General features: G+C 45.9%; 5 protein-coding genes across 5 annotated transcripts; all 5 read right to left on the minus strand.

Moving 5' to 3' along the window:
- Positions 1-365: 365 nt before the first annotated feature.
- rps6kl1 (ribosomal protein S6 kinase-like 1) lies at positions 366-4668 on the minus strand (the record flags this gene model as incomplete). The annotated part of the gene is made up of 11 exons (XM_080012024.1): positions 366-476; positions 603-698; positions 818-900; positions 1064-1153; positions 1247-1728; positions 2086-2719; positions 2896-3028; positions 3481-3528; positions 3688-3780; positions 4083-4207; positions 4533-4668. 11 exons carry the CDS (start codon positions 4666-4668, stop codon positions 366-368), a joined length of 2031 nt encoding a protein of 676 aa, XP_079868150.1.
- Positions 4669-6818: 2150 nt separating this feature from the next.
- On the minus strand, positions 6819-9082 carry LOC307238871 (olfactomedin-4-like; the record flags this gene model as incomplete). Its single annotated transcript, XM_080012025.1, has 4 exons — positions 6819-7633; positions 7721-7862; positions 7944-8156; positions 9029-9082. The coding sequence occupies 4 exons, from the start codon at positions 9080-9082 to the stop codon at positions 6819-6821; spliced, it is 1224 nt and encodes a 407-aa protein (XP_079868151.1).
- A 1785-nt stretch (positions 9083-10867) lies between these two features.
- LOC307239510 (olfactomedin-4-like) lies at positions 10868-12613 on the minus strand (the record flags this gene model as incomplete). Its single annotated transcript, XM_080012922.1, has 5 exons — positions 10868-11655; positions 11743-11887; positions 11978-12190; positions 12278-12445; positions 12557-12613. The coding sequence occupies 5 exons, from the start codon at positions 12611-12613 to the stop codon at positions 10868-10870; spliced, it is 1371 nt and encodes a 456-aa protein (XP_079869048.1).
- A 1737-nt stretch (positions 12614-14350) lies between these two features.
- On the minus strand, positions 14351-16521 carry LOC307238872 (olfactomedin-like; the record flags this gene model as incomplete). Its single annotated transcript, XM_080012026.1, has 6 exons — positions 14351-15180; positions 15270-15417; positions 15597-15809; positions 15899-16072; positions 16174-16255; positions 16490-16521. The coding sequence occupies 6 exons, from the start codon at positions 16519-16521 to the stop codon at positions 14351-14353; spliced, it is 1479 nt and encodes a 492-aa protein (XP_079868152.1).
- A 213-nt stretch (positions 16522-16734) lies between these two features.
- Positions 16735-20718, minus strand: lrrc74a (leucine rich repeat containing 74A; the record flags this gene model as incomplete). The annotated part of the gene is made up of 13 exons (XM_080012027.1): positions 16735-17326; positions 17548-17633; positions 17859-17963; positions 18159-18302; positions 18390-18485; positions 19102-19296; positions 19385-19470; positions 19578-19659; positions 19763-19812; positions 19929-20022; positions 20127-20234; positions 20324-20499; positions 20634-20718. 13 exons carry the CDS (start codon positions 20716-20718, stop codon positions 16735-16737), a joined length of 1899 nt encoding a protein of 632 aa, XP_079868153.1.
- Positions 20719-20824: the final 106 nt, after the last annotated feature.

Raw genomic sequence — 20824 nt, forward strand, 5'->3', positions numbered from 1 at the left:
ACAATTATTGTCACTCATAGCAGTGAAACTCTTAATGCTCAGTTTTTGATGAGAATATGCATCACTGGCCATGCGTGGTGATAAAGTGTGATGTTGATATGTGTGAATATACAGTACAGTACTGTACAATTTCACAACGGTGTCAATGTCTCGAAATTGCTTTCAGTTTCTACCTCAAGAGGCTAAAAGTCTCCTTCATACGCAGAAGTATCAATCCAATTTTGCTGCACACTGTCGAAGGGACATTTTTGTGTTGGCAATTTAAAATAGGCAGGGCCCTAAGTCTTGCATCCACTTTGGCCACATGAGGGCCCCAGAATTCCAGAGAAGCAGCAGAGCAGCGCGCCTCCGTGCTGGCAGTAGATCTAGCAGCTCAGAGCCTTCCAGGAGACACCACTGAAGAATGGATGACACTTGATGTCGCTCACGCCTCCTCCTCCAGAGCCCAACCGGTAGCCGGGGTCAAACTGGAGCAACTGTGGAGTAGATAATACAGTACAGTGACTTCAGGAACCAATATGGCGATAAGGATGATGGCGCTTGCGTGTCATTTGCCGTCATCGGGTCTGGCGCATCCGCTGTTCCGCACTACCAAGTCCTACCTCAGTGAGCAGGGAGGCTGCCGCAGTGCTCAGGTGGTCTGGAATGAGGAGCTGGGTGTGGGAGTTTATTCCTGCCGGGTGGAGCTGCCACAGTGGCTGGAGGAGCAGAGTTTTGCGTGAGAAGGTGCACAAGGGCTCAACGGCTTTAATATCTCAGGGAACAGACTTTACTTTGAGACCGAGCACTTTAAAGTAAGTAGGTTCTCTTTGCTCACCATTCCTGTCAGAAGCTCAAACAGCAACGCTCCCAGACTCCACCAATCACAGGCTTCTGTCATATTTGAAACACCTCCAATTTCTTTGAAAAAAAACAAAAAAAACAAACAAGTTTGTTTTCATTTTGTTCTTAAATGTCACCTCCAAATGTAATAACTTTATTTGTTGACATGGTTTTAATAGTTGAACATGTACGTATCATTCATCACCACAGTGGCAGAAGACATCAACATGCTTGGTGGTACCTGGAGCACAGTACATCTGTTCCATCGCTCTGGAGCTGATCTCTGACTGAACCTCGCTCCACTGGCCAAAGAAAGTCAAATATACCTTTCCTGGGAAGACATTGTGCTTTTTTATCTCAAGTCAAAAAGCATGGAGCCCCCTTACAGATCTTTTACTGGTGTAGGCTGACTTGGTGCACTCACCGTTGCTGGTGAGCAGGACGTTTTTGGGGTTGAGGTCCCGACACAGGATGCCTTGCTGGTGCAAGCTCTCGAGGGCCAGCAGGATCTGGGCCCCCCATACACGCACCTCTTTCTCAGGAAGGCCCCAGCAGATTTGCGGGGCCTTTTCTTTGGCTTTGGAAGACTCTGCAGGGAAGTGAGGCACGTGGCACCAGCCATCCACCTCAATGAACTGGCCCTCCCCCTGGGCCTCCCATCCCTCCGATTTCAGAAAGGCATTCATATCTCCCCTCCGGCTGTGAGGCGGGGCCCCGGGGAAGCCGAAACGCTGCGAGGTGCACGGTGACGCCGTACTTGGAGGTGCCTCCTTCCCCCCGGGGCTCAGCAGCTCCCACGCCTCCTCTACTCCTTCTTTTGTCTCTTGGGAGATGCCTACCTCTTGATATTTCACCCCAGAAAGGGCCACAGAGTTCCCTCGGTGTGTCCCCTGTTCCCCAGCGGTACTATGGTAAAGGGCGAGAGATGCAGAGTTTTCCGGCGCGGTCCCTGTGTCCGTATAATCGGAGAATACTGCTCTGTCTGTACTCCTGATGACCACCATTGTTTTACTGTCCTCTGTGATCGGACTACTGTTGCTCTGATCCTCTGCTCCTTTATGTTTTGCGGTGTCTGTCGCTGTACCTGTGGTACCTTCAGATACCTGGTGAGAACCATTAGTCATCCTAGATGCCGAAGTGCAGATCTCGGTTTGGCAATGGAGAGGAAGATGTAAAATAGCCGGAGAGGAACATTTTCGTGAGTTTGTGCAACGATTTCCGGCGTTCACTGACACAGATCTTCCATTTGCATGTGATGCAGACTGTCCAGCAGTTGGTTCGTATTCTGTGTCGGCCACTGCATAGGGGTTGATGCTCTCGCCGTTGTGCAGAGGATCCGCTGCATTCCAGGCGACTTCGAAGTCAGTGCTGCATTCAAGGAGTCCCATCCCAGCCGTCTTTTTCTGAAGCTCCGACATGACATCAAGAGTGTGGCTAATACGAGCACACGCAAGAGGAAGAGCAGGTGGTTCCTGAGTTTCATAAGGGCGCAAACACAGACTGGGGGCTGGTGGGTGGATGTGGGCTTTGACGTGCGTCTTCGCAGGCCCAGAGAGTGAGGTGGGCCGGTCTAACCGGGTATAAAAAGACGCGGAGGCGCGCGTGTTCTGCAGACAGCCCGTTTCCTCGATGTAGGAGTGGGTCCCGCAGCTCTCCAAGCGCTGCTGGGTCTCGTCCCAGGAGGTGGGGGAGGAGGCCGGGCTGACGTCCCTCGCTCCGTCCGGGGAAGGGGTGGTGCCCGTGCCTAATGTACTATCGTGCTGGTACTCCGCGCTGATCGAGGGAGAAGTGTAGCTGTTTTTCATCTTGACCCTATGTTGGCTGGCACCGAAGCATTCCGGGTGTTCCCTGGCTCTTTCACGCCTCACCTTGTGCAGCTTAGAGAAGAGCCTCCCACCTGAGGAACCGAGGGGGAAAATAATCACCATGTCAATAATGAGCAATGTGAGTTTACATTGACATCCAAGGGGGAAAATGACAGCGTGTTGGTGTATCTCAGCAAATGACACCATTGAACTGCAAATATTATTCCTGTGGCGTTCCTGCGGTCAGGGCGTGGTCCCTGGACCTCACCTTGTACATGTTCCAGGTGCAGGTACACGGCATCCTCGCTGACGTAGTACCGCAGCAGCTTCACCATGTACGGCACCCCCTGAGGGATGATGGTGGGCTGGTCTCTGCTCTCCCAGCTCGACTTGACCAAACTCTGGTTGGAAAGAAACAGAGAAAAACACGACAAGGTATAAACCTCGACTGTGACCAGGAGTCCGGAGCGGCGTTGTTCAGCCCTACTCAGTTTTGAGTGAAATTCAGTCAATTGATTGATTGATCCACCTGGATGTATTGCGCTGACATGGACCTAGTTGCATCAAAGCAGTCAACCACTACTTAAAATGCCTCTGAGAGGATTGCCTCTTTTTTCATCACACCTCTGCGGCTGCTTAAATTGCAGGGGCAGCGGCGCTGGCTGAGAGTGGAGGCTTTTCGATTGATCGATAAAGAGAAACTCCCATTGCTCGCTCTCTGCCAGACAACACCCAGAATACCTCGCTGCCGGTGGATAAAGCTTTGCCTCCTGGTGTAAAACCTGTTCTATGTTTGTGTAACATACTGCAGCAGCAACTCAGGCTGTGTTAAAGAGTGGAGAAGAGAACTCACCTTCACAATAAATGTCTCCTTATTGACCATGCTTTGGACAATCAGGACCTGTGCAGTAACAAATATGAAAAATTGATTCATCTTTGGGTTTAGCAACAAATTCTTTCTGTTTTTTTTATCTTCCCCAAGCATGGGTGTCAAGACACAATGTCTGCAGAAATAAAGTGCTTGTTTGGTACTAAAAGTTCCAAAGGGGTCCCAGCTTACCTTGTCCACCACATCCACCACCTTACACATCTCCAGGTCCTCCACAGGCGAGCTCAGGTGTCGAATTGGTCGGAATCTCAAGCTGCTGTAGCCCTGGTGGTAAAGGTATAGTATACATTATGTATTCTTTATTTCATCTTTATTTTCCATGTTACTGTAAATATATTTCCAATACTATAGTCGGTGAACTGAGATTTTACCCTGTGTTTAAAATAAACAACTGGAGAGGACTTTAACACCCAGAGGGATGGGACTACAAGATGGGTAGTGCTCATTTGTGCTCTCAAACTCTCAAGAGTTAAATGTCAATGTGTGCTGCTGGGGTCTGTCCAACAGAGTGGAAATCCCTCAAAACTGCGTTTTTGTAAATGTCCGAAAGAAATCAGTTACCTTACCCCTAAGTGAGAGCTTCCCTTGCCCAGGTTGTCCTGCAGGTGTGAGATGAAGATTTCTTCCGCTCTCTTCAGGTACTGCGTGGTCTTCCTTTTCACAGCCTCCCGACGCTCATTATTTGGGTCCACTGGAAAACAGTCAAGGCATTTTCAGGCGGCGTATCCCGCGGAGTCATACCTCTACAGCTAGTGTAAACATTGACTAGCGCCGTCACATGAGTGGCCTTTGAACTAATAAAACCCGCCAGTAACACATAGTCAATCACTGACAAACTGCATCCAAGGGAAACACATCCAATAAGTTCCTCTTTTTTATGCTCTTCCTCTATGAATCACATTTTCATCACATGCCTGGTGATTTTGTAGAAACCATGCATGTCGCTACTTTAGTATTCAGTATACTATATGCAAGTTCCTTTGACATGCAGACTGACATGGACGCAGCCCCCTTACGCTGTACACCGTTGAGCAGTAAATCCACGCCGTTCTTGTAGTAGCTGAAGGCTGCCTCGTAGTCTTCGTTAACCTCCCTGTCCAGCGCCATGCGTATCTGCTTGGCCGCCTCCAGAAGGTAGTCTCTCTTGGCCATGGCTGCCCTGGCTGAGCCCCGCCAAGGTCCGGATGGGCCTAACGCGACAGGGGAGAGTCAGTTGTGCGCCTTGAGATCATCGGGTGGTGAGTGTGGCCGCCCAGGTTGTAACTCACCCTCGTTCCCCTGTTCTTATCAGCAGTGGGACTCATCGCGCCTTCCCCCGACGGCTCGGCGGTCGAAGTCCCATGGCATCGCAATCTGAGTCGGGTGTGAAAAGAGTGAGCCTTCAGACGTGCACAGGAAGTGGGCTGGCGGTGGCGGCTGCTATGAATAGGAGGCAGTCGCAGCGGCAACACAGGGATGACTCACTGCGCTCAGACACGCGGGCCCCTGTTTCTCTCAGGTCAGATGAGATGTTGGACTTATTTCCATTCATTCACTGTTGTCACCTTGGTCACGAAGCCCAAAACATGCCCACGCACCAACACCCATGCAACCAGATATGTGAGGACTCTCAGGCAGCAGAGCATCTGCGGTGGCTATTTTCTATATTGTGAAAACTCTGATCAAATGGGTCCTTTGATTATTCCTGATTGAAATGTATGATTGATTGGAGATGCTTTCAAATAAATTACAGCCCAAAACGCAGACATGGCACATGCACACAGCTCCCGTCCCTTTTAACAGTCACAGAGGCAACATCATCTTAGCAGTGTTATGAAACACACACAGCCATCTTCCCAGCATCCTCTCCCCCACATCGCTACCCATGCCTGCTTCCCCGTGTCCCTTTCCTGAACCACAGAATCCAGATAATCACACACTAAATTCCCAGAAAACGGAAACACACCCTACCTAAAGGCTTTGGATCCACCGGCCCCAGACCGCAGCATCAGCGGTAGTCCCTATTTCAACCGCCTCCCAGGAGCAGGAGCAGGAGAGGAGGAGGAGGAGGAGGAGGGGAGAGCTCGGAGGAGGGCTGTGATTGGTTGGGTGTGATGTCACTTTGGGTACCACATCCTCACATCCCCCCTCGCTCGCATCTCGACAGATGCTTCCTCACTTAAAGTGACAGAGCTGAATTTTTTTGTGTGTCCGTGTGTTCTGCAGGCCATTCCCATCTCACGACGTTGCACTCGTAAAATGGACGGCGTTTTACATTTGATCTAATCGCTCGTCACGACGCGTCGGAACAGATTTCGAAATGCAAAATAAACCAAAAAAACCTAGTTAAATTCCTGAAACAGTAATGACTGTAATAACTCGTACTTATTTGCTGTCGACCTTCCAAAGTGGAAGTCACCACCCCCGGGGCTGGAATTTATAATCTACTGGGACGTGGTCCTCTGTACCAGATGGAGCCATGCTCTTAACAGAGCACAAAGAGAACCCCCCCCACCCCCCCCCATAACCTCCCCCTGACCCTCCCCCTTACTCCCCCCACTCGCTCCCCCCAGCACGGAGGGGGGACTGGCTTTCAGGGAGGGAGCGAGGCCCAGCGAGAGAAGGGGTTGCGGGAAGCTTCGGCGGGGAGGACACAATGAAACCTTACTCCAAAGGATACAGCGGGACGGGGGGTGGTGCATGGGGTTGTCTCACACTGACACCGCCCAGACAATATAGCTCCTACATTAGCTTTGTAGCAGGGGTTCTCAAACGCATTTTTAGGACCAAAAAAATGTTCATTTTTTTTGTCTTCATTTTAGGGCGAGAATCAACAATTGTATGTGTTTCAATTCACATTTCGGCCTATAAGCAACAGATTGAGTCCTTATTACTATACTTTAAAAACTCCCATTACTGGTCAAAGTGTACATATTCCACATTGCATATTAGGAATGATATGCAGAGGGAGCTCCAAATGGATGACAAAGAAATTATGATAAATCTCAAACCTATTTATGTTTTTTATTTTTATTTTTGAGAATAAATTAATCACATATCATTAAATAAGCAATGGAAACGTCCTGTGACCACGTGTCCATATCAACTGACCCCGCGGCGGGTCGCCACCCCAAGGCTGGGAATCCCTGCTTCACACTGTTTATTGGTTATAATTTCTCCCTCTCCGATTTAATTTTCGGTCAAACAACTGATGCGACACACTTATTTGAATGCTCCAGTTGCCTTTAATTTTAGAGACGTGACACGCTTGATGAAATTATTATTATTATTATTTTTTTGTGAATCAGCTTTTTCTCAGTCTCTCAGTGAACATAGAAAGGTGTCCAGTCAGTGTCGAACTTGACGTCGTACGACACGTAGTAGCCCTGGTTGTACATGTAGAGCTTCTGATCCGTGGGGTTGTAGTGCAGATTCGCAAAGCTCTCCTGGAACCTCCGGAGCGGGACGCTGAGGTGCTTCTCCCGCCCCGTCCTGGTGTCGTACGAGTAGAAGATCTCCTCCGTGGTGAGGTCCCCCGGCCGGGTGGCGTACATCACGCCGCACGCCATGAAGGCGTTGCCGGCCAGTGACTTGAAGGCCCCGGTCGTCCACTCATCCTCGATCCCGAACGACTGCTCGTCTATCTTAGCGATCACCATCTTGCCCTTGGCCTCCTCTGTGGCGTAAATCACCCACAACCCTTTCTCGTCGGCCGAAAAGTCCAGGTACTGTTTGGGTGAATAAATGTAGGTAAATCTTTCGCTAGCTTTTGGGACGTCCCTTTGGTTGTAAACGGAGGTGGTCAAATTCAGTTTGGACATGCGGAACGGGTTGCCAGTTTGGTAATATATGGCATTGCCGTGGACGATGTAGTTGTTGCCAGTACCTTCGTACCCCTGTGGTAGAGCATGATGGGTGAAGGATGACCTCAGAATGAGCTGGTCGTAGTTGGAGTAGAGATTGAACTCGTACACCGATGGACTGCTGTATGCGCCGTACCAGTACATGGACTCAAAGCCCCGGACGGGTTTGGAGTCTTTTCCCCAGCCCCCGAATCTGAAATCTACGTTCAAGTGAGCGTTGAGCTGGCCGACCACGGGCTCCCCCACACCGACGATGACTCCGTGATCGCAGTTCCCTGAAGGGAAACGGGAATGGAAAAAAGGGAGTTTTGGCTTTTCCATCGAAAACAATAACCATGTAACTGAACGGGCGTCCGTCTTACCAATATCTGGTTTGTTGACCTTGGTTTCTTCCTGGCATTCCTCCAGTATCCTCTGCAGTTTGATGAACTCAACGCGGATCATTTCCAGGTTGCTCTTGTCGTAAGTCTCCAGCTGGTCCACGATGCGGCTCATGTTGTGGATCTGGTACAAACATGCGGTTTAGTCACCAACCCGTCTCAGAATCGAAATCCGCCTCAAAACGCTTTCGCCGAATGTCTTTACCTCAGCGTGTAGGCTGTCCAACGCGGGCGAGGAGGAGTTGAGGGACTCTCTGAGCTGCGCCACCAGAGCCTCAAACTCGCGGAGCTCGACCCTCAGAAGCTCAAAGTCCAGTTGGACGTAGTTGTCCGGGTTGCTTTCCAGAATGGCCACTCTGAAGGTCAGGTTCTTCAGCTCCGCCAGAAAGATCTCCAACTCACCCTTGTAGCTGACCATCTGAGGGACAACGACACATTAGGTTGTCATCATTAGAAATAACCCAGATAGCCCATCACCTGAAGAGAAAACATGCTTTTTTCGAGATCATCTCCACTACAATTGTCAGACAATTTGAAGTCGAAATTCATCGTAGCTTATTTATATTATAGTATGTATTTTTCATCTTCCATATTCTGACAAAAACTTCCCATGAGTGAAAATGCGCAAAACTTTGTAGAGCAGTATGGTCCGGTCCAAAATACTTAGAAATACTTTTCTGGGGAATTTTCTCAGGATGTAACCCCATTTGAGGAGAATGATTTTTATCCTGCAATCATGTTATCTGTATAAACTATAAAACTCATTAAGTAACATTAACAGTTTTATGCAATAAATTCAAATGTTACCATATATATTCTATACCATATTTGTTCATTCCTCAACAAGGTTTGTCAATATCTGTAATATTGAGAAAAGAAATGGCATTGTACACAAATTCTCACTCAATCAAAGCTTAACGTATAAAACTAAATGAATGTATTCTGCTTAGCTGTTCTCCGGTACACCTCATTGCTGCTTATCGCTCAATATACAGTATATAACTGCAATAAAAAAATGTGAAAATGTTTTTTTTATACAGTTTATATATTTTTTTCTTTTTTCAAATTGAAGATTGAAGCATCACCACACAAAAACGCAAATACATTAATGCAAATACAATTTTTTGAACTCAAAAGAACGTCAATATTATAGTGAATGTATGTTGTGGTGTAGCCTGTACTGTGTCAAGCAGCAGTTACTCTGGTGCTGTTAATCCAGTATCTTTCCAGTCGAGGATTCCACCTCAATAGATTTAGGAGCATAACTGTAAGAACGTGTTTTGTTTCTACCTTTTTCATCTGAATCTCCGCCTCCAGAATCAGGTCCTGGGTGACTTGCTGCATGTGTTCCACTCTCTCCACCGGAAAGTTGGTGTCGGGCAGATACACCCTGCAAACACACTCTGGTTCCTCCGCTGATGCCGTCACGTTGCCCGAATCCCAGCCCTCCATCGACTGTAAATACAGTACAATATTTCTAGTAGGGATAATACAGGAATTTGTTCAGAAGTAGAAGAAGAAGCAATTTTTTTTTTTTTTTACCAGCCATGCCAGAGCGGTACTCGGTAGGAGCAAGAGAAGCAGGAGAGTTGGAGGCCTCATGACTCTGTTTGTCTGATATCTGTCCTGGCCCGTGGGGTTTTATACCCCTTATTATCTGATGGAAAACATATGACCTATTCCCATCGTTATGAGGTTACCATCATTTATATAAATGTAGATGTTCATGTCATGTACACACACCCTTGAGTATTATCAGAGTTTTGTTATTGCCATCTGTGTCCCTTTTACAGCTATAAAAAAAACAATTAACTTTTTATTGAGTTTCCCCCATCCATTTTTAAATTTTACTTAAATGCTCAATTTCCGAATTGAATCTCCGAATTTAGTTTTGATTTGAGCTTAGTTCAATATTTTGTATTAATGCTACAATCATACCTGTATTGAGTGAAGCTGTAATCATATTTTGTGGACAATTTTATGTAATTGTGTACTGGGAGTGTATAGTATAGATTTCGAGTCGTTTGTGCTTTATTTCAAAGGTATCTGATGTTATTGGCACATTTCTGGTGAGAATTTTAAATTGCATGAATGATACCTTAAATTCAAAATTCAATAAAAAAAAAAAACATTAAATTGAATATAACCATACACATGAGCTGGGGTGTTTGACACACAAATTGACATGGGAGATTTGATTTTTTTTATTTGATTTTGTGCAGCTTTCTGGTAATGTATTGGTTTTTTTTTTTACTTTCTGGAAGCTGTATTTTCAAAGAGAATAATTTTACACAATAGTGTCATTTTGATTGTTTTGTTGTTACGTCTTGATTCAAGTGACTTGAAGAATATACAATTATTTCAAAAACTATATTGTGTTGATGTCACCAAATTCTGCAGAATGACTTGGATGCACAATGATAATATGCACCTTATCAATGCTGTACAATAATTACAAACTAGAAACACAGCATCATAAAACATTCATAATCATTTTTTTTTTTTTATTAAAATTTTTTTTTTTTTTGTTTTGTCCATCATGACCTGATTATCTCCGGCACTGAGGAGGAGTGGTTCTCGCCCTAATTAATATTCATGAACTGACCTTTGAGGGATACACTGTGGGCGTGGCTTAATTGTGGACGTGGTTTCATAATCTTCTGCTGTGACCTGATTGGCTGTACATTAACTAGTGTATCTGATGAGTTCACGAGAGTACGGAAAATAAAAACGTCGACTGAGCTTGAAAGAACAAGGGGCGCGCTTAAAAAAAAAAAAAAAAAACTAGAGTGTATGTTTTTAAACATTATGCATAAGTTGATTTTTCAATGTAAAGCGGAAAGAGTGCTTGATGAGTACATTTATAAGTGATGGTACAAAATACTGCAGTTTCAATTTCAGTCAGACTTTAACACAGGAATATAATCATATGAAGAAAAAAAAAATAATGCTTGAATGCTTCAGTGGAATTTATTTTGGAAAAGAAGGAAACAATTTTTCCAGAGTTTCATGACATGACAATGACTCCATTGGAGTGAACGGAGTGAATACAGGAGGACTACAGGTAAACATAGATCGGGTTGTGTAAATTACGACACGTTCCGCTGTAAAGAGAGGACAGCTTAAGTCTCAGTTGAACTTCACGTTGTAGGCGATGTAGTAGCCGTCGTTGTACATGTACAGTTTCTGGTCGGTGGGGTTGTAGTCCAGGTTGAAGTAGCTCTCCTGGAACTTCTCGAAGGGGACGCTGAGGTGTCTCTCCTCCCCGGTCTTGGTGTCAAACGAGTAGAAGATCTCCTCGGCGTTCAGAGACACGGACCTGGTGGCGTACATGACTCCGCACACCATGAAAGCGTTGCCGACCAACTGCTTGTACACACCAGTGTTCCACTCGTCCTCCACACCAAACGACGGCACGTCTATCTTAGCAATGACCAATTTACCTTTTGATTCCTCTGTGGCATAAATAACCCACAACCCGTTCTCATCTGCAGCAAAGTCCATGTTTTGATTTTCTGAATAACTGTAGGAGAACCTTTGGCTAGCCTGTGGGATTACTCTGTTGGCGTATGAGGAAGAAGTCAAATTCAGTTTGGCCATACTGAAAGGAGAGTTGTGCTGGTAATATAGGGTGTTGCCATGAACAATGTAATTGTTGCCGGTGCCTTGCCATCCGCTCACTATGTCATGGTGCTTGAACGCAGTCCGCAAAATCAGTTTATCGTAGTTAGAGTACAAATAGAAGTCATACACTAAGGGACTGCTGTATGCGCCGTACCAGTGCATGGACTCGTAGCCCCGGACAGGTTTGGAATCTTTTCCCCAGCCCCCAAATCTGTAATTTACATTCAAGTTGGCATTGAGTTGCCTGACCATGGGCTGGCTGACACTGACGATGCCTCTGTGATTGCAGTTTCCTAGAAGAAAAGAAGAGGGTTAGGTTGGCTGTTCATCTCTTATCAAGCCACCATCCTGCCTCCAACATGAATTCACCGACTTCTTACCGATATCTGGCTTGATGATGCCTCCCGTCTCTTTCTGGCAATCCTCCAGCTTCTTCTGCAATTTAGCAAACTCGATGCGGATCACGTCCAGGTTGCTCTTGTCGTAAGTCTCCAGTTGGTCCACAATGAGGCTCATGTTGTGGATCTAAGAAGAACAAAAGACCAGTTGCGAGGATGGCGTGAGTTGAACCTCATCGCTGGTGCGCACGTTGTGAGTTGCCTTTTTTGTTTTTACCTCGGTGAATAGACTATCAAACGCCGGTGAGGAGGAGTTGAGAGACTCTTTGAGCTGCGTCACCAGAGCCTCAAACTCCCGGAGCTCGATCCTGAGAAGCTCAAAGTCCAGTTTGACGTAGTTGTCCGGGTTGCTTTCCAGAATGGCCACTCTGACGGTCAAGTTCTTCAGCTCTCCCAAAAAGATCTCCAACTCACCCTTGTAGCTGACCATCTGAGGGACAAAGGCACATTAGGTTGTCGTCATTAGAAATAAAATAAAAAACACGTCTGATCTTTGATTCACATCTTCTTGTAGTACCTTGTTTATTTGGATTTCCACTTCCAGGATCAGGTCCTTGGTGACTTGCTGCATGTGTTCCACCCGGTCCGCAGGGAAGGTGGTGTCAGGCAGGTTGACGTGGCAAACGCACTGGCCAGAGTCACCCTCAGATGCAGTCACATTTCCAGATCCCCAGTCCTCCAGTGGCTGTACACATGAAGAGTTCAACAACTTTCTCTACCACCGATTAAACAAGAAGAATATAAAATCATAATAACTCATTACCCTGGTTTGTCATAGAAATCACAAGTCACTTACTATCCAAGCCAACGCAGGGCTGAGTGCTGAGACCAGCAGTAGAACTGCAAACACCATGTCTCCGTTTAATTATGCTCTCAAACTCAATGTCTCCCTACCTTCCCCGGCAGTGGGTTTTTAAAGACGACTCTTATCACACTGTTGAAAAAAACCACCATCCCACATCTCATCATTAGTACTTTAACTGCTGATAGGTTTTATGACATTTGCAGATAGTGTATCAACACGCAGCAATTCCTCTATTTATTCACTCTCGCTTTTGATGGCGTGGCATCCTGAATTTATGGTCACGATCTGAAAATAGTGAGAAAAGCCTCAGGTGCACTCATGTGTACATGTGAGTCATGCACTTAGCTTTTGTAGATTTTTCCTGGTGAACTTTTACAATTATGTATTTAGGGATGACTACACAGCTGCTTCTTCACATGCAAGTTGCTTGAGTCCCATTGAATAGAGTGGTTTAATTACCTGGTTTAAGGACATTTTGTTTCCATTCTTAATAAAGGTTGTTTAATTCCTCTTATTTAAATATTAAGGCTATTAAATATTACTGTTCTGTATTAAATATCAAATTTTGCAAATATATAAATATATAACATGCAATACATTCAATGTGGCAAACCGCCACTAATGCAATTCTAACTAGTAATGCAATAGATTCAAATTATTTAAATCAATCCGTGTTCTCTCCATGTTCAAGTGGGTTTCTTCCCACACAAAATCATGCGCATCTTATACATCTGGCCATGGTACTAGCTCTCGAGCTGGAGTTGGTCCCCCTGCCCCATAGCCCGTACTACTCCAAATACCTTTGGTTGTGTCGGTGCAGAGGGCCTTCCTAAGTGATAGGTTTGAGAGTTATTGATCCCTGTAGGGTCAATAATGTGTCTACTGCGGATCTCTGGTGCTGAGAGGCGATATCACAACCAACTGGGCTTCTCCAGTTTGCCTAACCTACATGAAATTAGAGACATCCTTACAGCCGGTGGGGGGGGGAGACATACTGTGCATACATACTGGGCATACTGTACTGCACATGTAGAACCTGTGAGGGGAATCAAATCCAGTTCTTTAAAGCTCTCTAAACCTGAATCCTCATGTTTGATTAAATCAAACTGAATGAAGCAAGATGCCTCATTGTTATTCATCTATAGCAGCTGATTGATTGGATCTTCGATATTGATTCTTCACACGGTTTGACGCTGGTCATCGGGATATGGATGTCTCTACCGCCATTGATCAGTGTGATGCTGGGAAACAAATGGATATCCAATTCACGTGTATATTTTCACAAATCAATGCCTGCAAATTTATTTGTGCAAGGCTAGGCAAGGTGATCTGAGAGAGGATTTGGCTCGTCACGTGAGAGTCTTGAATACACTTCCAAAAGTGAATAAGCCCCTCCCAAATCTCGAGTTTAGTTTTGAAATACTTTGAGTTCTCAGTTCACGACGCTGAATCAGTCAATGAAGAGTTATATTATGTGTCGCTCGCATGATCGTTTCTGCTCCCCAAGCACTACTTGGCACCACAGAGCCCTATGGTCAACAGCTTTTTATAATTATTATCACGGCCACTGGAATGAGCCACAGGATTATATTAATTCAGCAACAAAGAACAGCAGTGCCGTTGCAATTATAACAGAAGAAATGTGACACCATCATAATGCTCAAGAGAATTTATTGGCAATTGAGTAGAGAGGGTTCGTGAAGTATTTTTGCAAGAAACAATAACAGATATGATTTGTTTTTATTCATACGGTATCACATATTTCAGTTCAACATCATCTGCCCACTAAGCCAGAAGTGGCGGTGATTCCTCAATGGCGTTAGCCGTGTGATTAAACCACAGGTGGTAGTTGACGTAGTAGCCGTTGTTGTACATGTAAAGCTTCTGATCAGTGGGATTGTAGTCCAGGTTGACGTACGCCTCCTGGAATCTCTCGAAGGGAACGCTGATGTAGCTCTCTCGCTTGGTTTTGGTGTCAAACATGTAAAACACCTCCTCGGTCTGGATGTCGATCGTTCTCACGGCGTAGAGGACGCCGCACACCATGAAGGTGTTGCTCGCCCCGGGTTTGTACACGCTGGTCTGAAACTCCTCCTCTATTCCGAAGGAGGGCTCGTTGATTTTAGCCAAGACAATCCGACCGCTGGACTCCTCTGTGGCGTAGGTCACCCACAGCCCCGTCTCGTCGGCGGCAAAATCAAAGTTCTGATTGGGCGAGTGGGAGTAGGAGAATCTGGTGGTCGCCTTGGAAACCACCCTGTACTCATATGTCATGGAGGTGAAATTGAGTTTGGCCATGCTAAACGGACTGTTGATCTGATAGTACAGAGTATTGTCGCGGACAATGAAGTTGTTTCCCGTGCCGCCCCAGCCGCTTTTCAAGTTGTGGTGTTGGTAGTTGTTTCTTAAAACGAGGTTCTTGTAGCTGCTGTATAATTTAATGTCAACAATAGAGGCGCTGCTGTACCCAGAATACCAATACATAGATTCACTTCCGCGGACAGGCTTCGAATCTTTACCCCAGCCTCCGAATCTGTATCCGGAGTTGAGGTGGGCATTGATTTGGCTGACAATGGGCTGGCTGATCCTGATGATACCTTTGTGGGCACAGGACCCTGAAGGGAGAGGAACGGGAGTGTAGAGTTAGCAAAGTGCATCAAAGGGTCGGGCCATTGGTGTTTTACAGTGCGAGCCATCTTCTCACCGATGTTGGGGTTGAAGATCTCCTGGTGGCGCCGCTCACATTCCTCCAGTTGCAGCTGGATCTTGATGTACTCACGGCGAGTGACCAGGACCAGGTTCTTGTCGTAGATCTTCTCCATCTCAGTCAGGGTCTCCACCATGACTGAGATCTAGTTGTAAACAAAAACAGTTGTTCTTAGGATTGTTAGGATACTATTAGGGGTATTAGGATTGACCTCCCATAAGAAACATGATTTCGGTAACAAATAGAAGCTAAAGAGTATCATACTGTATGAGTACACATGTGCTGCCATGATCCATTTTTAAACAGCAGTTTATTCAGTCTCACCTGCACATGCAGAGACTCGAAGACAGTAGTGGAGCCTTGAACTGACAACTGAAGTTCAATAACTAGAGCCTCCACTTGTTTAATCTCAATCTTTATTTTCTCAAAGTAGGCTTCGTTGTAGGAGTCAGGATTTTTCTCCATCTTCTCGATCTCCGCAGTCAAGTTCACAATCTTCACGGCGTATGCCGTCAGCTTGATCTCGTAGGTTTCCAGCTGAAAAGCAGGTCGGTTAGTTCATACAAGTCTTTCGGGCATTCATTCGTTCTGCCTGAGTGATGCGTATAATCTCCTGTCGCAGGTACCTTTCCCATCTCCAGCTCCAGCTTATGACTGATCTCCACGGCGGTTTGCTCCACCAGCACCAGGTCTTTTAGAGGGAAGGCAGAACTGGGCAAGAAGGCTTCACAGGTACACCTGTCTCCAGTGCCGCCATCCGTCCCGTTCCTGCGATTTCCTTCACCCCATCGAGCGACATACTAACAAGGAGGATCATATAGACATGCTGTTCACATAGAATACAGACAGAGGTTTGAGGTGACAGGATAAATGTATAAGCAATGAGATATGTAATACATACCCCCCGGGCTAATGTGGAGCTCAGCAGAGCTAAGAAATACAGAGCGACAATCATTCTGCTGCCGTCAGAATAGTTATGACTTCTACTGTCTGATATTATGGCTTATATAGTACTTTTTTCTGTTTGTTTTCATACTTCAGGACCGAACACCTGCTCCTGTTCACAGCACTATCAGCGAAGACAATGTGTCGTGCCATCACATCAGGCCAATGTTGTAAAACCCTACCTCTATCATCAACAAAGATATGGAATGTTTCACTCTAATCATGCAATGTTTGAGGTAGTATTAGAAAACCACTGGCCAGCGGATCTATACCTGGCGATGTTCCAAGGTTTTATGAAAAGCATTGCTCCCAGGGGATGTGTACTTTGTGGTAGCTTGTTTTATATACGAGAACGAGGCTCTTCACTGTGCTTGGCAAAGGTTGATTTGTATGAGTGCCGTTTGAAACAGACCACTAATGCATTATAATTCCCTATCATTTCAATCTTTATTAAGTCACCATATTGAACAAAGAAATCAAGGGAAATCGGGAAATCGTGTTTTTTAAGTGAAGTTCTCTAGGTTTTGCTCTGCTCTTGTTTCTTGCTCTTCTTTTTCTTGACTTTGCCTGTTTTGCTTTTCGCGGCTGGCTGGTTGGCGTTGAGGGCCGGCCTGGATCTAGTCAGGTGGTTCACAGTCGTACTGAGCTTGCTGTCGTCGCCCTCTGGATCAGAGTGCACTCCCTGGGCGGAGATGGACTTGCCCGGGGCGAAGCGAGGGGAGTCGTCCAGCAGATTGGGCTGGGAGTAGGAGTGCATGGACGGGGAACTGGGAGGACGGTGCTGGTGCTGGGAGCCTCCCCCGAGCGCCGGCAGGTTGACCTGCTCGCTGCTGAGGTTGGTGGCGGAGTAGCGGCTGCTGTTGCACATGACGATGTGGTGCCAGGAGCTCAGCGGGGTGGCAGAGAAGTGCTGGGGGCCGCCGGAGTCTTCTTTGGCTCCTCCGGGAGACATCACCATGGAGCTGCGAGGGGTGACGGCCTCCACCGCGCTCTGGAAGGTCTTCAGGATGCGCTCGCTCTTCTGCTTCTCCTTCTTCTCGCGCGACTCGACCTTACGCAGCTGGCGGCGGTGATCCCTCATCATCTGTTTCCTGGTGTCTACCAGGCCCCTGTTTAGAGAAAACACACTCACACACTATAAAAACCTCATACCGGTCTCATGCCAGGTTATTGCAATCTGGGCATATTTCCAGCTCATAAATCCAACAGCCATGTCTTATGTCAACTACCTCCACCCGAGAAACAAGGATAAGAAAACAGATCACACATACAGTAGATGTGTGTGTGTGTGTGTGTGAGATCAAAGCATCGCGTCAGGCAAACTGTTCACCTGTAGTCCACTATGCCCGTCCCTTCCCGGTCAAGTCTCTGAATGAGCTCCTCGATCTGATAGCGATCCAGGGGAATGCTGGATTGCTTCAAAATAAAAAGGAGACGCAACAGATAGAATACAGTGTTTACCTCTGGACCACATCGGAATGCTTTGATGATTCCAAATTATACAATGACAACTGTGAATGTCACTGGGATCTGAGCTGATCCAAGATGACTGAAAAGTTTGTGGCGCGCAATTGCAAATTTATCAGCATAGTCATTTTCTGCAAACGTCACAGTCAGTTGTTTGGCTCTGAATATGAGAACCTGCACCGCCTTCCTGAACTCGGCAACAGGGAGTCTCATGCTTCCATCTTTATCGATGTTCTTGAAGAAGTCCCACAGACGAAGCTTGCGTTGGTCCAGATAATCCTTAAAAATAGACGTTTTTGGTCATTTGGTAACATGTCAGCACTTTGCCTCAAAAAAATTCTCGATAATGGGATGACTTCAATAAAGCGCATGGAACAGTTTTACATTTTAAAAGGGAAGGGTATTTTGGGGGCCGAACTGACATTGTTTATGGTAGAAATAATGTTATGAAAAAAATTGGTTGGGCAACCAGACCTGGATGACCTTCATGGGGTCAAGGCGTTTTGGGGGCTTCTTAGCAATGAAGCCCCCCACCCCTCCATACTGCACCTCCAAAGCTGGGTGTTCCTGGTAGGTGAGCTCCAACAGCTGGACAAAGTTCTCATTTACCAAAACATTCTGCACAAAGAAATGGATTCCCTGTTGGAGTTATACGTTCCACAGCCATTGTGCACATTGCATATCGGAGCTCCACTCGTCACTCACGCAAATGTCGATCTCCTCCAAAGCGCATCTCGGTGCGCACTTCACCACATTGACCAGAGCCAGTGCACCCTCTACTGTTAAAGAATTGTATGCCAGCTAGAGAGGAGGAGAGGAGAGGAGAGGAGGGGAGGAGAGGAGGAGAGGAGAGGAGAGGAGAGGGGAGACATGGTTGATATCACACTGCATCATATGATATTACTCATGGATATGCTGGGTATTTGAATTTCATCTGGCATCAATGTTTTTATTACTTAAGTAGTTGATCACTTCAGTGACAAAACAAAAATGTGTATGTAAAATGCAAAAGTGTACAGTACTTTCTTTCTTAATTGTCATTTGTTTAAGCTGGTGAGAGGCATTTTGTTCTAAAGCAGTGTATGATCTATAACGTATTTGTCTTACTTGTATTTGATACTTGTTTATCATTACAACCATCATGCACACTCTGCTTCGCTGAATATGTTGCTTGCACTGTTGAGATTACAGGCTGAATTTGTCACCACACCCCCCAATGAATGCAATACACTTCCATACATTAAAGCAGGATTCTGATAATATATAAATATAAAGAATTCTCATATGAAAAAGGCATATTGGCATCTTTTATAATGAACTGCTATTGCAGCCAAATACATTTTTTTATTAATAACCAGCCCAACGTATTTTGTGCATGCATATTGCACTGACATTTCAATGCAATTTCTCCACCCACCAGGAGCACCCGCAGGGTGTCGTTGGCCTCCAGCCCCTTGCACAACATGCCCACTCCCTCGTTGGTGATGCGGTTGTTGTTGAGGCCGAGGTGCACCAGAGTGTTGTTGTATTTCAGGGCCTCGCCCAGAGCCAGGGCTCCTTCATTCCCAAAACCATTCCATGACAAGTCCAGGTGTTTCAAGGTCATATTCACCTACATATGGAATATGGGGCTTATATTTGAATGAATCTGATGTGAGGCATCAGTCCACAGATCGAGAAAGTCGTTGATGTGTCCACACCTTAAGCCCAGCACAGAAAGCCACAGCCCCTTTCATTCGGAGATGATTCCAACTTAGATCCAGGAGCTCCAGACCCTCGTTATTTGCTAAAGAATAAGAAAATAATACAAATAAAATAAAGCATACAGTGACTCCTGTAAGTTAGTGACACAATAGAAAATACATTGGGATCAGACAGTGAATTTCACTCAACCAAGCATCTGTCCTAAATGCTCTCCTCCCCGTCCACAGAACTCATTATGGCTCAGGTCCAGTTCCTTTACTCTGAAATTGAGCTGAGAGAGAGAGAGAGAGAGAGAGAGAGAGAGAGAGAGAGAGACTTACAAGATATGAAGTAAAGTTAAAAGTTGGTGTTAATGTCGATCTTGAATAACTTACTGCCAATGCTTCTGCAAAGACTTTAGCGTCATCCTCAGCCAATTTATTTCCTGTAAAGAACATTATTATTATTATTATTATTATTATTATTATTATTAATAATATTCCTGTAAGTAACCTCTGATGATTCACTTTGGTGGAATATGTATAATCTTGTGCGCTTTACCCGAGAGTTTAATAGATTTTATTGAAATATTATCCAGCAGCATTTTAGCAACACCCTGTGCTCCAGCAGACTGAAGGTGGTTGTTGGACAAATCCTAGAAGGAAACAAAAAAATTCCCAAATCATGTCTGACGTTGAGACGCAGTCCTGCAGAAAGCAAAGCTCTTGCGCCCTCCAGTGGACAGATATGATACTCCACCAGGTTCTGGATGGTGAAATTGGCCTTCAGCATCTCCACCAGGTACATCACCCCCTCTGCCAGAAGGTGGTTGTCTGCCAGCTCCAGAGTGCTGATGTCCATGTCAGCCTGGACAAACACTGCTTATCAGTTTAATTTCACTTTAACAGCTAACAAATAAACCACGCAGCTCTATTTCAATCTATTTTCAACCTCACCACCAATGCGATGGCGAGGGCCTTGGCCCCCAGTGGTCCCAGTCCATGGTGGTTGAGGCTCATGGTGGAGGAGCCCAGGTTTCGTATAAAGTATGAGACGGGCACCACGCCGGCCAGTTTGCAGGCTTCTAGGTACACTTCAGCACCAGAAATGTTCCTGTGGCTTTGTTCGTTTTCTGGCAATTGAGTCGGACTGATATCATAGGCTTGTTCTTTTTGCAAACTTATAAATGGATATAGTTGCGTTGAAACTACACAAACAACCGTACTGCACATTGAACGGGTCTATGCTTTCAAACAGGCCACTCACCATCCGGCTCCAGGTCTGTATCCCAGTCATCGTCCGAATCCAAGTTCTCTCTTAAGCAGAGGGACTCGAGGGGTAGCAAAGACATCGTGGTGCCGAATATTTTACATGAGATATTCCATGGATTTACGTCCGTTATATGAAAACCTTTACCGCTTCGTGGTGTTGTCAAATCATTTCTTCGCCCCAACCCA

The sequence above is a fragment of the Zeus faber genome, assembly GCF_960531495.2.
Source record: "Zeus faber genome assembly, chromosome: 13".
Lineage (NCBI taxonomy): Eukaryota > Metazoa > Chordata > Actinopteri > Zeiformes > Zeidae > Zeus > Zeus faber.